Source organism: Rhinolophus sinicus, chromosome 14, assembly GCF_057876585.1.
Source record: "Rhinolophus sinicus isolate RSI-liver-muscle chromosome 14, RSI-T2T, whole genome shotgun sequence".
NCBI classification, from domain to species: domain Eukaryota; kingdom Metazoa; phylum Chordata; class Mammalia; order Chiroptera; family Rhinolophidae; genus Rhinolophus; species Rhinolophus sinicus.
Window position 1 is genome coordinate 43,419,130 of NC_142514.1, and position 17,801 is coordinate 43,436,930.

Below are 17,801 nucleotides of genomic sequence, written 5' to 3' on the forward strand. Positions count from 1 at the left end.
AGCAAATTCCTTCACCCCTCTGAATCTCAGTTTGCTAATCAGTAAAATCATGATGGTGAGTTATATTTCAAAGATACCTCCCACCTTTAACTTTCTAGGAACTATCGTGATATATAATATCTTAGTCAAGTTCTCCATTCTTACCTTGGAATTTACAGACTGATCAGCTTGTAAATGGACTTAAGTGCACCCATTATCTTGAATCTGTAACTATCCCAACAATGTTAACAGCAGACAATGAAAGTTGGGACAGGAAAACCCTTTAAAGAGAAAATAAACAGGACTAGGAGGCCTAAATCTATTTTCTATTCTGGTCTATTCTGACTAGCGATTTCCACATATGAATACAAATAAGCTTTGTTTCTTACAGGTCAACAGTAAAGGTTATTTTCAAGGAAGAAAACTTACCTTTCAATTCTTTTACTTTGGTGGGTTCAAGTACAATATACAAAAGGAACCCACACTTAAAATAGCAAGATGGCCATACCATTTCAGGAGAGCCCCTCCTAGAAAATCTCTGGCAGAGGATCTTGACTGTTGGTAACTGTAGAGGGACTTCATACTTCAAGAAGTGGCGGCTTAGCTGAGATTGAAGAACAAATCCTGAAGAGATAGGATCCAGGATCTTCAGCTCTTTCTGAAGCTTATCTAATAAGTCAGAACTCAAAGGGCATGACTTGAATTCTCTTCTGACCAAGGCAAGAAGAAAAGTATCTTCTTTTGTCATTCCACTTGGCCTCTGGCCAATATCCTGACACAACAACAACAGCAATTAACCTGGTTCTGAAGTAAGATGGCTGAAGGCCAAAACAAAGAAGCAGAAGTCTAGTAGGGCTGGCATCATCTAGTTTCAGGCCTAGCCTAGAATAGATCAGGTAGGACCTATTCTATCTTCAGGTGAAGATAGGTATTTAATAGTTCCCAATGCCTCAGGACCTTCTCCAGGAGAAGAGGAAATGATTTCAGAGTACATACTCTGTTAGAAGACTATAAGGCATATCATCTGTCTTTTATAAAATAACTCTTTGGTTATTCTAAATTCTCATATAATCAATCTTAGACACCCACTGGATTTGGGAGGAGGAAAGTGGGAGGAAGATGAGAAGTTCAGTTGAGACATTGGTGGTTTGCCTGTGAACCTCCCCAGGGAAGCTTCCTGGAAAGTTGATTAGACATATGGAGTCTAATCCATTCTCAGACTGTCTTATTATCTGCTCTACATCAAAATCCACAATCCACAATAGGAAACCACCCACCAACTCAGTATACATACCTTAGGTTGTTCAAAGCCAACTCTTGCCATCTGTTCCAAGGACCAATCTCTAAGTTTTCTCCTGGGGAAGCCATGGATATAGGACAGGGACTGATCTCCAGTTGGTACAGAGATGCAGTGGACATTTCCCTGGTTGGGAATTTTAAAGAAATGTAAGGCTCGGAAGGGGAGAGAGGAGAGAAGAGAGAATATGAGTGAGCCAGCCAATTTCTTAAAACACATTCCCAGTTTCAAAGGACTTCAGCCCATGTAGTCACTGGATCATTGAGTCTCCAAAGAAGAAAGCTTGACATCAATTTCAGCATAATGTAATTAATACATTTTTGACAAATATATTAACAACTACAGTTTCATTTATGCCAGAAAGTAGGTGTCTGTGACAAATTAAAAGTAGGTAGAACATGAGGTGTTTATAGGCAAATGTAAGGTTCTTATTATAGATAAGGGTATCCTTAGGCCATTTTAATCAGCAGATTCAGGAAGGGCAGCAAAGGCAATTGTGAGCTTTGTTAAGAATGGAATAGAAGAGATTAAAAAGCCTAGCTAGACTATTACATCCCAAGAGCAATGTTATTAAAGGTCAGAATAGAATAAATGATGGAACAACGGTCAATGATAAAAGCCCATTCCCTCTTGCCATGGAGTATGGTGCATTAATCATGCTTGTTATTTTCTATATTTTATGATGGTTTGACATCCTGGGGGGCCCTGCTTCCTGGAGGAGACAGTTCCTTCCAGGCCTTATTCCTAGAGATAGTTAGCTGCCTGCTAACACAGTGTTCATATGCAGACCAACCAATCCTGAGTCCATATCCCCAACCACCTCCTTCATCTAACCCTCACACACAAAGCCAATATTTCCTCTGTTGAAATCAACCCAGGTCCAGATACCGGACAACTAGGGACAGCCCATATGCACAGAGACTCCTGGAATTATTCAAACTCGCCAGTCCTAATCCGTTTATCCTGCCCTACCTCGTCTCTCTCATGGAAACCCCAGTAAAGGCTGTGGCCTGTGCTTTCTCCTCACTTCTCCTGCCTCCTGACTGACCTTGGTGCTTCCCTAAGTAGCTCTGTGTGGTGTGGTATGCCCCCTTTTCCTGGGAAATGTAAATAATAAACTCTTCTTTCAAAGGCATTTGTCTCTATACCTGTCAGCACGCCATAACTGATTAAAATAAGATCCAAGGTACAAATCAAGACACATGGTTATTTTTAATATCAGATCATTGAAAGGAGACATTATTAGAAGAACTCAATGAAAACTGAGTGTCTGTAGTCAATGGATATTCATGTTGAATAACCTACCAGGATGGGTAGCAACCCACAGATGATTTATAGTCATGAAGCATTTTAAAGAAGAATTAGGAGGCTCTCTAGAGTTGGCAGAGTGAGCAGGAGTGGCAGAGAGTTCTAGAATAGGCATAGTAATAACAAGACTTATTTACGAGGCACATACTCTGTACAGGGTACCACATGGGTGTTTTGTTTATGCCATTCAATTTAATCCTTACAACAACACTATCCGGTAAGTACGATAAGCACCCTTTTATATTTGGAAAGCCAAGGCGTGCAGAAATCAAGTACCTTTATTCCTTCATGTAAGACATATTTATGGCTTCCCTGGTTTGGACCAAGCACTGTGATAGGCGTTACAGTGAACAAAATAGATCTAGCCCCTGTGTTCACATAGCTGCACTCACAGAGAGTGAGAGGTACAGCAGGCAGCTGTGACAGTGCCACATGGAGAGAGCACCACTATCAGAATGGCCACAGGACCGCCTAACCTGGCCTTGGTGGTCCAGGTTTGGAAGCAATGATATTTAAGTCTGGGCTTGGAAGATGAGTTAGATATGGATTTGAATAGGCTAGTGAGTGGTGAGGGAGGAGGAGAAGAGAAGAAAGAAGAGTACAAGGAATGGAAGCAAAATATTGAAAATCGCATAGATACACACATGAGCATAAGGCAGATGGATGCTTTCGGAGCATAGTTTAAGTTCTGGGAAACGCAAAAGATAAGGCTGCAGAAGGAGGTGAGAGAAAGGTGGTGAACAGACTTAAGTCTTGTTAGCATCTGTGCTTCATTCTGAGGGCAAGAGGGAGACATGGAAATGCCTTCAGTAGAGCTATGACGAGGCCAGAATTGTTCAAATTTCACTCCCTAGTAAATCGTACAGATAAGATTTGAGCCCTGCTTTTCACCACTACCCCTGGGTGACAGAGATTCCGCATTTAGTCTACAGAGCAGTTTCATTCTATAAAATATTTGTTCAGGTATTTCAGACACATTGTTCTCAGAATGATATGTTTCTTTGAAAATGACTTGTAATATAAAACATTTCCATTTTCAGCCTCATATATTTTTCTGCCTCTGAGATTTTGATACACTTCTATATTATAGTATTCTGAGGATGCGTTTATCAATACTTTATCATACCAGTGGGGTCAAGGGGTTCTTTAGCCCCCTTTCCTCTTATTTAAACACCAAAATTTATTGAATTTTTTTTTTTTCAGCACCAGAGACACAGGTGAAAAGACAGATATAATTCTTGCCCTTCAAGGTCTTTTTGGCCTATATGTCACAGATTGCATTTTATGGGGCCTCACCTGTGAAAAGGGGAAAATGTATTTTTACTCCCAGGACTGGTGTGAAGAATGAGTGTTACAATGTGTTGCAAATAGTTTATAAATTCTAAAAACTATATTATGTATTATTTTTTGTGTATCTCCCTCCAATCAAGTGCGGGCCAGAACTGTCTTGTGTCCTGCTGATTCCCAGCAGCAAGAACAGCACCACATTTGAGAACAAATGGAGAAACAGTGTCAGAATGGTGATGTCTTGTTCAGGCCAAGTGCACACTGAGCTTTAGATTTGTCCCTTCAGTGATATGAATCACCCTGGATATTGTTTTTCAAAATCAAAGGGTGTCCCCAAAGTGTCAAGGAAAAGAAAATGGGAAATTTTGATCAAGAATCACCATGTTTCTGACTTCAGGAGTTGCCAGAGGACCTATAAAATCTGATGCTATAGGTTTCTCCCATTTGCTTTACTTCAAATCACAAAACACTGCTTGGGGATGACACAATAACCTGAAATGACTGCCAAGCAAGGCTCATTTTGGGATGTTTGCTGAAAGGAATTGATACAAATGAAGCACAGGAATTTAACACAGATTTAGTAACTCTTCTTGGAGTGTTGGAACTTGCAAGTGTTGGAAGTGTAAACAAGTGTTTTTTTAAAGATTGCTTATAAATAAAATTATTTTAAAGTAGTTATATTGTGGGAAATTTGCAGAGACAGCATTAAACATATATTTGAAAAGTCTTATTTCTTTTACAGTGGATAACAGTCCATTGTATGCATACATATTTTTTGCTTATCCATTCATCTGTTGATGGACATTTGGGTTGCTTCCCCATTTTAGTTACTATGAATAATGCTGCTATAAATATGGATGTACGAATATCTTCTTGAGACCCTCCTTTTAATTCTTTTGAGTATATACCCAGAAGTGGAATATAGCTGGATCATATGGTAGCTCGGTATTTAATTTTTTGAGAAATGACCACACTGTTTTTCACGGTGGCTATAACCTTTTGCATTCCTACCAACAAAACAGTGCACAAGAGCTCTGATTTTCTTCACATCCTTGCTAGTATTTCATTTCTTTTCTTGATGGTAACTCTATTCTAATGGGTTGTGTCTGTGAGGTAGTATCTCACTATAGTTTTGATTTGCATTTCCCTCATGATTAGTTATGTTGAATATCTTTTCATGTGCTTATTGGCCATTTGTTTATCTTTGGAGAAATGTCTATTCAAGTCCTTTGCTCATTTTTTAATCAGGTTGTTTATGTTCTTGTTTTTGAGCTTTAGGAGTTCTCTACATATTCTGGATATTACTTTCTTATTGGAGATATGATTTTCTCTCATTCTGTCTGCCTTTTTTCTCTGCTTATAGTGTCTTTTGATGTACAACATTAAAAAATTTTCATGAAATCCTATCTGTCAATTTTTTATTTTGGTTCCTGTGCCTTTGGGGAAATAGCCAAGAAATCATTGCCAGTCCAATGTAAAGATTTTGCTCTATTTTTTTCTTCTAAGAATTTTATAGTTTTAGAGATTACATTTAAGTCACAGATCAATTTTGAATTACTTTGCATGCGTGATGTTAGGTAAGGCTCTAACTGCATACTTTTGCATTTGGATATTTAGTTTTCCCAGTACCATTTGCTGAAAAGACCATCTTTTCCCCATTGATTCATCTTGGCACCCTTGTAAACATCGTTTGGCCATTTATGTGAGGGTTTATTTTTCGACTCCCTATTCTATTCCATTGGTCTGTATGTCCATCTTTATGGCAGTACAATACTGCTTTGATTATTGTACCTTTACAATTAGTTTGGAAATCAGAAAGTGTAAGTCCTCTAGCTTTGTTCTTTTTCAGGATTATTTAAGTTCTTGAGTACTCTTGAGATTCTATATGAATTTTAGGATGAGTTTTTATATTTCTGCAAAAAAGTCATTGGAATTTTGAAAGAGATTGATAATGTTAATTTTTTCTGTACAAGAACATAGCATGACTTTCTGCTGTTCAAACATGTTCTTGTGTCTTTCAGGAGTGTTTCATACTTTTTCTCATAAAAGTTTGGACATTTCTTAAGTTTATGTCTAGGCATTTGATTTATTTAGTTAGTTAATTTTGTTATGCATTTATTTGCTGTTGTAAATGGTGTCTTCAATTTTAACTAGTTTTTGTTTAAATATATATAAGGCCATTGTTTTATGTATGTTGATGTTATAATTGTTTTGTCAAATTCTCTTATTGTTTTGGTAGTTTCTTTAGCTGTTTTGAGAGTTTATGTGTATAATCTTATCATCTAAAAACAGTTTTCCCTCTTCCTTTCTAATTATTATACCTATAATTATTTTCTCTTGGTTAATTACATTGACTAATACCGCCAACATAATATTAAGAACCAGTGGAAATAACATGTATATTTGACTTCTTTCAGACTCTAATGTGAAAGCCTCTAGCATTTCTCCATTAAATAAGATATTGGCTTTGGGTTGCTTACCTCAGAGAGAGAGAATTTTGGAAACAATCATGAATAAGACAAATTCTTATTCTCGGAATTTACAGACTCATTGAAGGAGATAGACAAGGAAACAGCTTATTTTAATAATATAACAGTATTCGCTATGGGGTTATGCACAGATTGATTTAGAAGTATATTAAGGGAGACACTTACCTCAGTCTTGGTGATCACAGAACGATGCTTCTTGGTAGAGCTGATTCTAAATTGATACCCTAGTGTAACTGGGAGTTAAATAAAGAGGAAGGGAAGAGAATTTCATACAAAGGGAATAACATGGGGAAAGGACAGGAGACAAAAGAAACAGCACTCTATTTGGGAAACTGAAGTTCAGCTGAGTGAAAGGTGGGGAAGGGAAGGAAGTAGAGATTGGACAGAGTTGAGGTAAAATGGTAAGTCAAGGAGTTTGAATTTTATACTCGGGCAATGAGAATTAAGCAAAAGTTTTAAATGTTTTGAGTAGGAGTTACACTTGATCAGTGGTTTTAAAGTTCCTCCTAAAAGAAGTAGCATATATATCCCCGTCCCATTGGTGTTGTGCTTTGCCATGTGACTTGCTTTGGCCAATGGGATGTTAGTGGATATGACATGAGCAAAGACTTAAAATATACTTGTGGTTGAGTGATGTGGTTGACATTGTCTTCCTGAAATGTTTACATTGCCATGAGAAGAACTTGTTTTGAAGAGCCCACTGATTCTGAACAATAAGGAAAACACAGAGCAGACATGAAACCAACTTACAGTCTGGAGCCAAGCCTAGGAAAGTCCAAGTGAAATAAATGCTGTCAGCTCACATTTGCAGATGTAAGCATAAACAATTATAAACTGCTGAATACTGGGGCAATTTGTTACACAGAAGTATTATTGTAATAGCTGACTAATACAGAGAGCGAAACATAGAAAAGGAAAGCCAGTTTGAAGATAATTAAAATCTCCCTGCTGAGGTATAATGGGAGTCTGACTAGGATTATGGCAGAGGAAACATAAGTAAGAGGGCATTTTTTGAGAGACATAAGGAGATAGAATTTAAAGGATTCAGTGATTAGTTGGGTATTAGAGTTAGGGAGAGAAGAGGAAGAAATCACGGCCAGGTTTCTTGCTGGTGCAACTGGGAGAGCTGTGAGACCATTCAGTGAGACACAGACCACAAGAAGACGGGCAGGATCAAAGGTTCTGCTTTGAACATGTTGAATCTGAGCCACCAATGTACAGCCAAGTGAAACTGTCCTTGACATCTGTCTATTCTTCTATTAAATCAGAATAACATCATGTGCCTCTACCTACCTCACAGGACTATTGTGGAGAACAAGCAAGATAAAATAGGCAAAAAGGCTTGGAGAAGAACACACTACCAATCAACTGTGGTAGTTATTAAAATTAAAGCACTAACACTTTCAGTTTCATGCTGCCAGATACAAAAAGCACACTCTAATTTTATTTTTGAAACCGTGCTACTTAGTTTGTTGCTGGTCACACATTCTTTTTTATTTTTTGAGAGAAGGCAGAGTTGATGATTCTGAGAAACAATGTAAACAACATATATATTTTCAAAGACACATAAGGAGCAGAATTTGGAGACAAAAACATCCTAGGGCTGGTAGTGAGCAGAGCCAGGCTCTTCATGTGTGAGACCTTGAACAAATCGTTAAGCTCTCTGAGCTTCTCATTCTTTATTTGTGAAATGAAGGTTTGCACGTGTTGATTTCTAAGATAGCTTACTGTTCTCACATATATGAAATGACGGATTCACTTAACATTTTCAGCTTTACTTACCTCCTACTAATGATACTCTTCCAACTTGATCTGTAATTTAGAAAAAAGTTTCACACTTGCCCATTCTCACCCACATTAGCTCAGTATTTATCAGAAATTTCTCTTTTAGAGCAAATTCAGCAGTCCAGATTGCGTGTTATGTCCCAGGCAGGAAAGCTTATTTTCATCTATGTGTGAGGGATGAGGACCTAGAAGGAGTTCTGATTAGTTTGCTTTTTTCACTGAGGCAGGATTCCATTTACCACTTAGTCAAGGTGGTAATGAGGGTCTCTGTACCAAGCAACTGTGGCTGCCATCTGGCAGGCCAGCACCACACACTTGGCAGACAGAACCAATTAGGCCCCACACCTCTCATGAGGCCTTGCTGTGTTTGGTCCTGGGTGTTAGCCCTGCTGAGCCCCCCATAAGAAACCTCTTTGAATTTTGGGAGGGGAGGGGCACATCATCTCCCTCTGGCACTACAGAGCTAGCAAATTCTCCAGCTGATGGAGGTCCAAGAACAGCTTACCCATTGAACATTCAGCACATTCTAATGGCTAATGAAGAATCTGCACCAGGAATGGGCAGCTTGATGTGGTAGGGGGAGTGTTATGAAACAAATTTCTATTTATAAGAGAAAACCTAGAAATGACTTAAATGCCCATCAATAAGGAATTAGTTAAATGAACCATGTTATATCCCTATAAAGGAATTAATACAGTTTAGTGATTAAGGACCTAGAACCTGGGCTTCAGCTGTGGCTCGACCACTTCTTAGCCTGGACAAGGCACTCTCTGTTTCTCAGTTCCTTCATCTATGAACAGAACATAATAAGGGTTCCTACCTCTTTGGGTGTTTGGGAATAGTAAGTTAGTTAATGTATATGAAGAGTGTAGAACAACACTTGGCACATAGTAAATGTTATTTAAGTATTTAGTTCTGAGGATGACTCTCAGAGAGTCATTAAATTTGATGGTTAGGATAAATCTTTTGAAGCCGGGGGAGAATTCTTGATATGAGGTGAATCAAACAGGACAACAAAGAATACACACATCAGATTCTCATTCTGTATCTATGCATGGATATAGTTTTCCTTAGTTGAGTTTTATTCTTAATGATATTATCTTTCCACTTTCCAAAATTTCTATATGAGTATATACTATTTCATAATTAGAAAGATCAATTAAAAATTTAGAAAAAAAGAAAACCTGGGTAAACATAGTATCTGCATACTTCTAAGTCACTTTAACTTTTCTGAGTCTCAGTTTTATGATCTATCCCATAGAGAGAGAAATAACCTCAGAGCTTAATTCCAAGGAACAAATGACAAAATTTACCTGAAAGCAATCAGGCAATAATAGTTTTATAACTATAATGTTCTTACCAAGGTCATCCACTGAGAGCAACAATAACAAATACATTAATGCCAGAGTCAAAATTAGGTAAAAACTCAGAGGTCTTCAGAAATTCATAATAGAGTATTTTACTGCTGCAGATACATTATGTTTTGCTCCAATAAGGCCCTAAATTCAAGAACCCATTATGAGAAAGCCAAAAGGAGACATTAACTGGGGATCAGGAAGCCTGAGCTCCAGCATAGGCTGTGTCTCTGGTGTCTTGGGCAAGTCACTTCTATTTCTGGACCCCAGTGTTCAAGTAGAGCTTGAAGAGTATGTGGTCTGAGATCAATTGGTACGCTGTTAATCACTTCAAATTATAATTTTTTTTAGAGTTCTTATGAGCAAAGGCCATGAATCCATTGGTTTTTATTTTCTTATTTGACTAAAAACTAGCTTGTTTCTGAGTCATCTAGTAGGTACTATTAAAATTATAAACTAAAAATAGTTATGTTAGAGTTTATTGCAGACTCTAATTCAGCATTCTACCAAAATATCTGGCTGTCACTTAATGCTTGGCAGCACTGCAAAACTCCTCTATGTATCCACTTAATTGCAATTTCAGCAATTTTTGGAGATGGTTACTTTGTTATCAATGAATTGTTATTTTTGTATTTTTGGATCCAGTTTTCAATTGCTGCTATTCTTGTTTTCTAATTACAAATTACTAATCATTTAGATTCATTATTATCAAGTCAGTTTGTTGTGGATTGTTTAGTTGATTCTTAACAGAGTTCGGTGATATATAGTTCTATCCAGATAATTTTGGGATGATAATTTTTTGATATCTAGATATGGTGGCAGTGGGTTTTGAAATTAAATGATCTCTCCCTGTAATGCTGAAGCAGACAGACCCTCCCCCTCTAATACATCCCAACTTTACACGTATGGTGACAATTATCACTGCATGATGACCATCACTGAGTTAGCCACAGATAGAGTAGGTTGACCACTCAACTGGTGGTCAACAAAATGCAATATAGAAAATGATTGCACTATTCATTTTTCAGATGGAAAAATTCTCTGTTATACAAAATATATTAATTACCATTAGTGCGTGTGTGCTTGTATGTATCTATGTTTCTATTCTAACTCCCAATTTTCCTGTCTTCAATCATCAAGGAAACCTTAGGTATTTGTCACTCACTTTGCCATCCAGAAATCTGCTACTGACTGCTCCTGTGAGGAGTTTCTGGCTGGTCTCCAGTTTCTGGTTGTTCTCTGGGTGCTTGCTGTCTTCCACATCATCTGAGTCGTGATCGATTTGATGATCAGCGGGATTACTAGGAGCTGGGGGATCTCGGATCATCTGCGTTGCATTACCAGTCACAGATTTCTGGAGCACGTTTTGAGTTTCTGCGTTCAAGTTCTCATTCTCCTTGCTGTGAAGAAATAGTTTTGCACTTCGTTACTCATGCTGCAGATGCACATGCACGAGGCTGGCTTAAGAAATGGAAGGTGTTGGTTGGTGTGAACAGTGGTAACTCAGGACAGTGGAATGAAGAAGTAGATGTTGGTTATTTGTCTACGGATTATTTACCATAGAGAAGCCATGTTATCATCTTCTCTGGCTTTATTTTCCCCATCCTCTTCCTTATACTCATAAAGATAATGTATTCATCTCCTCTAAAACTCTTTACTGTAGGTAATGGTGGTGTCAAAAATGAACACTAAAGGTTATCACATATCTTACAAGTCTACCAGGTATTTTCAGGATTTGAACTACAATAGAAAAGGAAGAAAGTCAAGGAAGTTTGCCAGCACAGCACCAGTTCTGCTCTATGTCTCTCCTTAATGCCTCACCTTGAGGCTTCTTTTTCTATCAGTAGTTCTCTATTTAAAATTAATATTAAGTAGATAAAAGAAAAGGAAAAAATATTGTAGGAATGATTCAAAGAAATGCAAATAATCAAAATTTAAAAAATTATTTAACCTTGTTTGAGTCTAAAGACTTACAAGTGAAAATAATTACAAGGTTTTGGAATTGTTTTAAATATAGAAAACTTTTTAAAAAATAATAAAACTCAGATGCTGATGTATACATAAGTAGATATAATTAATATAGTAGGTGATCTGATAAAATGTGTTAAGAGTCAGGAAGGTGAAACTCTTTAACCCAGTAAATCAATTTTTAAGATTGCATATTATAGAAGAAAACTTAAAAACTCTAAATATTTAGTAATAAGTGGACATGTTGAATATTTTATTCTATGTTCATGTGATAGAATGTATACAGACATTAAATAGTTAGGGATAATTTTAATGATACAAGAAAAAGTACAGTTATACAAATAAGTGAAATATGTAATTATCTAAACTATGTAAAATTCATGTGTATAAGATATGTGTTTACATGTGAGAGTACATAGTATGTCTAGAAGGAAATATGCCAGAATAAACAGTAAGTATTCTCTGGGTAGTAGAACTCAGGATATTCAATTACACTATTGCATTACATTATATCATATTATAGCTTATAAAACTATTGTTCTAGACTTTCTACATGAGAAAGGATTATTTTATAATCAGGAAAAATAAATATGAAAATAGTTTTGCCTCAGGCCTCAAAAGCATTCTATAAATTTTAGCTGTTATTATTGACAGTGGAAAGGATCCACTTTAAAACACGTCATATTATCCGAGCGTAAATCAGTTGCTCCAATACTTGTTGATGTGAATCAAGCCAAACCATTGGCAAAGACTTAAATGTATGTATACTTTTAAAAATGTATATTTTTTTTACAGGAATCCTCTCGGTTGTGGCAGCATGAGAAGGAAAGAAGGCCTAGGGAAGATCTCTGAGGAGCACCTACATTTACAGAAGGAAGAGGAACCCTAAAAGGAGATTTAGAAGAAATTATCAATAAGGTAAAAAGGAAACCAAGAGCATGGGGTCTTGGAGCAAAAGGAAGAGGATGTTTGCAGACAGAGGGTGTAGTGTGTAGTTTCAAGTACTCCTAAGAAAGGTACGCTCTGAAAAGTGTCCACTGAGTTAAGCCATAAGGACATCAGGAATCTTGATAAGGGAGCTTCAGGGAGATAATGGCGTGGGTTGAAAGAAGGCGGGGGACAAGAAACTGAAGACGGGGAAGGCTAAAGACCTCTATGAAGAAGTTTGGTTGTGAGAAGGGAGATGGGATGGTGACTGGGGTGCAATGTGGGTTTCAGATAGGACTTTGTTATTATCTTGTTGAAAGATGGTAGGGACTTTCACACATTTAAATCCCAATGGTGAAGAGCCAACTGAGACAGACAAAAGGAGAGGACATCATTGATAAAATAAGATGAACCCTGACAAAGTGAAATGGGGTATCACTCAGAGAACAGAGGCAGGGATGAAACCTCAGGGTTGGGGAGTAAGGAGATACATGAGAATGTAGGCAAATTTATTTGTATATTTGGAGATAAGGTATTGAACAAAGTGCTGACAGCTTGAATTTTCTCTTTGATATATATGATATGGTTACCTGTTGGCTCTCAAGGGGGAAGTGCTGGGGTAGGAAGTCTGACTAAGGGTAGATGGCTTGACATAGGTACTATGAGGAATGGAAGACAGCTGATGGGAAAAAGAAAGGTTGACTGGGCAAAAGTGAGAGGTCAGTGAAGACTGGAGAGTGCAATTTTGTGGCATCAGTCTGAGAAGGTGCATGCTCTCCTCTGGGATTGCTCAGTAGTCGTTGTGGAGATGCACAGAGGCAGACGGGGGTTTGCATTCAGAGCTGGGTCTTTGTCAGACAGTTGAAGTCGAATAACAATAGAGCAAGATGGGAATATAAAAGAAGAGTGTATATTTAACAATAGTACTTGCAGTGAGAGAAGATGTATATATAGCATATTGTCCCTGACCTCAAGAAACTTAATTTCATTTCGTTGTCCCAAAATAACACAAATAATGAAGTTAACAACTGGTATAAACTTGCTTTTATAAGTCAGACAAATAGCCTCTAGATAGTGATTACTGTTTCAGGGAGATGTAAAGCCCAAAAGGGAATGTTGTGGGGCTTCTGGGATACTGGTAATTTTTTCTTCTGTTTTTTGATCTGGATGTTTGTTGCATGGGTGTATCACGTTTGTGAAAATTCAGTGAGAGTATACTTATGATGTGCACGTTTATGTACATATATTTCTATAGCTTATTTAAAGAAATTGATATAAAATATACATAATTAATATAGAACGTACCTAATTAGCATATAGATAAATGTCAAGTGAATGTTACAAAGACTCAGTGCTATTTGAAGTTCATAAGAGAAATAACTGAAATAAGTCAGATGGAGAAAGACAAATACCATATAATTTCACTTATGTGTGAAATCTAAAACAAAACAGAACAAAGCAATCAAAACAAAATAAAAGCAAACTCACAGATACAAAGAACAAACTGGTGGTTGCCAGAAGAGAAAAGGGTAAAGGGATCAATTATATTGTGGCAATTATATTGTGACAGATGGTAACTAGACTTACAGTGGTAAACACTATGGAGTGTATATGAGCAAATATTGAACAATAATGCTGCATACCAGAAATACATATAATTTTGTACACCAATGTTATCACAAAAAATAATTTAAAAAGGGATATAACTATGGTCTGCAATGGTTGCAAAAATAATGATATTACTGAGGCTTTAGCCACACGACAGTCATACTGTAGTCATTTACATATACGAGTTTATTTAGTCTTCAGATCAACCCTATAGGTAAGTGCTCATATTATTCTCATTTTAGAATGAGAGAATTAAAAGTCAGAGAGGTTATTTGATTTGTCCAATTTTACATGGCTTTTCAGTAGTGGAGCCAGAATTGAAACCTAAGTCTACCTGATTGCGCCTGAATTCCTACTGCCAGGAAAGGAGTCAGGAGAGGATCCATGGAAGTTTGGGATTATGTGAGGAGCTGAAAATAAAGGAGGAGGCAACTGAAGTAGGAAGTGCAGGATTTAAAGGCAAAACTTGGCTTGGGGTCAGAGAGTGAACTTCAGGATGAAGGTAAGGGAGAGAAATCACCTTCAAAATCTTTGTGTGGGCTGTCTCAGGACAGAATTGCCTAGGAAATGTGAAATGTATCCGCCTGTCTGTTAAAATAGCCTCAGTAGATGTAAAATCAAAAATAGCCTGTTAAATCTGTTCAAAGTAAAAGCTGTTTTTTTTAAACATCCATAGCAGTTTAAAATTATCATGAAAATGACTCCCCAGCTGAGAAACAGCATGTGTCTGTTGTTAGCACAAACAATTCGTCAACACACATTGGTCGTTAGGCTGTTCGCAAACTCACAGTTCTTTCTTCTATGCTCCTGTGCTCTCTACCTGAGGTACTGAAAATAGAAACCTGCCATTTCAAAGGAATAAAAAATGCCATCCATACTATCTTGGAAGCACGACACAGCTGGCTTCCTCATATGTACTTACTATCTCTGCTGCTGCTCTCAGGGACTCAGTAGAGTTTAGTGTCATGTGGTAACTACAGCAACTGGAAAGGATTACTGTATTGCTGAATGATACATACATGTGGACAAAACCACCCAATTGTTCTCTCTCTCACACTGTGCTCTTCTGGCAAACCAGCCCTTCAGTACCACTCTTTGCTACAGCTCAGTCTCAGGGTTAGAAAGGAACGTTGCAAAGGCGTCTAGAAGCATCCTCTGCCCAAAGCAATGCAGAGAGTCCCCCTTGGCCCCCACTTCCCATGTAACTCCCAATTCACCAGATCTCACATTTGATTTGGATTACACCCATGCGGAGAGCATCAAGTCTCAAACGGAGGACCCAAGGGGCTCCGCAAAAAGGTCACCAGATGCCATCTTAAAGGTCTGCCAGCCTTGGCAGCAATTCAATGCCACCAATTTCCAACTGTGCACCATCTAACCGGCCCCAGACGCTCTGGAGAAGACGGCCCATATTGTGCCAACGCAGTGAATGGGGATCTAATTTCAGTAAATGAAACCATGTTCTTATTTGGAAGTAATAACAGATAATCAACACAACCAGGGTGTTCTTTCTTTCTTCTTTTTTCTTTCTTTCTTTCCTTCTTTCTTTCTTTCTTTCTTTCTTTCTTTTTTTAAAGAGAACAACAAAATGAAAAATCAAATGGGACTGGGGAGGGAAGTGCACTGAAAATTGCACCAAACCCCATGGGGAAGCTGTAATGTAAAGCCAGTGCTAATGTAGCAAATGTTATTGTGAGGAAGTATAAGGGTTTTTTCTTTTATTTTTTTATGCCGTGGAGCCATACCATGTATTACCAAAGAAATTTAGTCTTCAGAAAAATTTAAAAGTACGTGAACTCCTAAACCTATGCCTGAATCATTTCTTTATCATTGTAATTATAGGAGCTAACATGTTTAAATGTGTCAGCTATCATATCCAAGTGTACATAAATTCTTCCATGTTATCTTAATAATCCTGAAAATAGGTACTATTATCACCATTGTACAGAAGAGGAAACGGATGATCAGGGAGGTTCAGTAAATTGCCCAAGGTCACCTTGCTCGTAAGTCCAGATCTAGGACTCAAATCCAGGTCTGTACAGCTCCAAAGCATATCCTGCTTCTTTAACATTACTCCTCAATTTCACACCCATAATATACAAACTGTCTATCTTAAACAACAGAATTTTGATTCTCTTTTAAAATATTAGTAAAAAATAAAATATATAAAGGCATCTAGTCCATCTTCCCACATAGGCCTAAAGTCCCCTTACAGACCACCTAAGAGGACGTCCTTCAGCTTTGGTTTGTAAACTTTTCAAGGACAAGGAATTCAGTACATTCCCCAAATATCCCATTTCTTTCTTTGTAACACTGAGTCAAATTTTGATATCAATGAAAATAACCCAAGTTTATTTTTCATGGTATTTGCACTATAGAACAAAAATGATTTCCCAAATTAGGGTCATTTTGGCTGCAAAATTAGCAACCAATTCAACAGCAAATGTTCTCAGGTATGATGTACTTTTAATTTACAGAAAATGATATCCCAATAGACCGACTCTTTCTTCATTTGTATGCAGTGCTACAGCATTAGATAAGTTTACACCATGGGTGTTTTCTTCTGACTTGTCTTTTATGCATTACTGCCTTCTTAGTTGAGGTTGTAGGGGGCATCCAATCCACTCTTGGTCTTCTGACTCTGTTGTCTTCAAATTTACAAAAATAGGTGATAACTGAAAAATAAAATATGTAAAAAGAAATAGGGGACCCTAGAGGAGTTTCCAACCAAATATGCTTAAGTAGGATAGAAATGACTCCATGAAGGAATCGACATGTAAAATAGCAGTTGAAAGAAAAAATTAGCGATGCAAAAATATGCCAGATGGGGGGAAGGGCTTGTTCTTGGAGAAAATGACAGTGATCCTAACCGTTGAATCTCAGACCACCTGAGGGGGGTTATAATCATGCAGGGTGCTGGATTCTACAACAGACAGTTGGCTCACTCTGAAATTATTAAATCAGAATTAAACAGGACAAGAAAACTTGCATTCTTAGCAAACATCTCAAATGATTCTTGTGCACACTAAAGTTTGAGGAACCACATCATACAGAATGAAAAAAGAACGTCTTTTCCATAATTATACGAAATTTACTCATAATTTAAGGCAGGTAGTGGTTCAAGACATGGACTTTATGTCCCATAATACTGATTTTTGAATCCTAGCTCCAAACATAGCTTGTTGTGTGACTTTTGGCAACTTACTTTTCATCTCTGATTTTTAGTATCTCATCTGTGAGAATAGAGAAATAATACTTATCAATATAAGATGTACAAAATATTTAGCACTGAGCCTGGTACTCAATCAGCCCTTGACTAATTCTACATTAGTCATAAGTTAAAGTGCCATCTCCTATATCAGCACCTACCTATTACCCAGGTACAGAAGGATGGCTCTTTCCTTCGGACACCCAAAACTTTATTGATAGACAAAACTAAAATTCAAAAGATCAAAGTATTATAGAACATAAGAACTGAGGAAACGTTATATAAATAGTTAAAGAGATAGTTAATGTAATCTGACTACCTTCGTATTTAATGACAACAGTAAATACAAGTACTAGAAATCACCCACTTTGGAAAAAAAAAGCAGATTAGTTAGTATTAAAAATCTGCTCTGATAAAGCACAATTCTTAATTTTGGAGAAAATCCCCAAGCATTTCTTCATCACAATGTCTTCTGATGGATTATACCCCGGAGCTTTGCAGACAGTGCTGCTTTTAAATCTTTGAGCTAACCTTTATCAGCTTGAAATTTAATGTCCTTTGCACTTGCATTCTCTCCTGTTTTGCTTTTG

The 17,801-nt window shown here is 37.3% G+C and overlaps 1 protein-coding gene across 1 annotated transcript in view; it reads right to left on the reverse strand.

Moving 5' to 3' along the window:
* The window catches only part of C14H1orf87 (chromosome 14 C1orf87 homolog), a 68,004-nt gene that overhangs the window by 39,992 nt on the left and 10,211 nt on the right, over positions 1-17,801 (reverse strand). The window contains exons 3-5 of the mRNA XM_074334801.2: positions 10,666-10,900; positions 1,274-1,402; positions 488-751 (exon numbers count right to left, since the gene is read on the reverse strand). Of these exons, the coding sequence (XP_074190902.2) occupies positions 488-751; positions 1,274-1,402; positions 10,666-10,900 (628 nt within the window). The remainder of the gene's footprint in view (positions 1-487; positions 752-1,273; positions 1,403-10,665; positions 10,901-17,801) is intronic.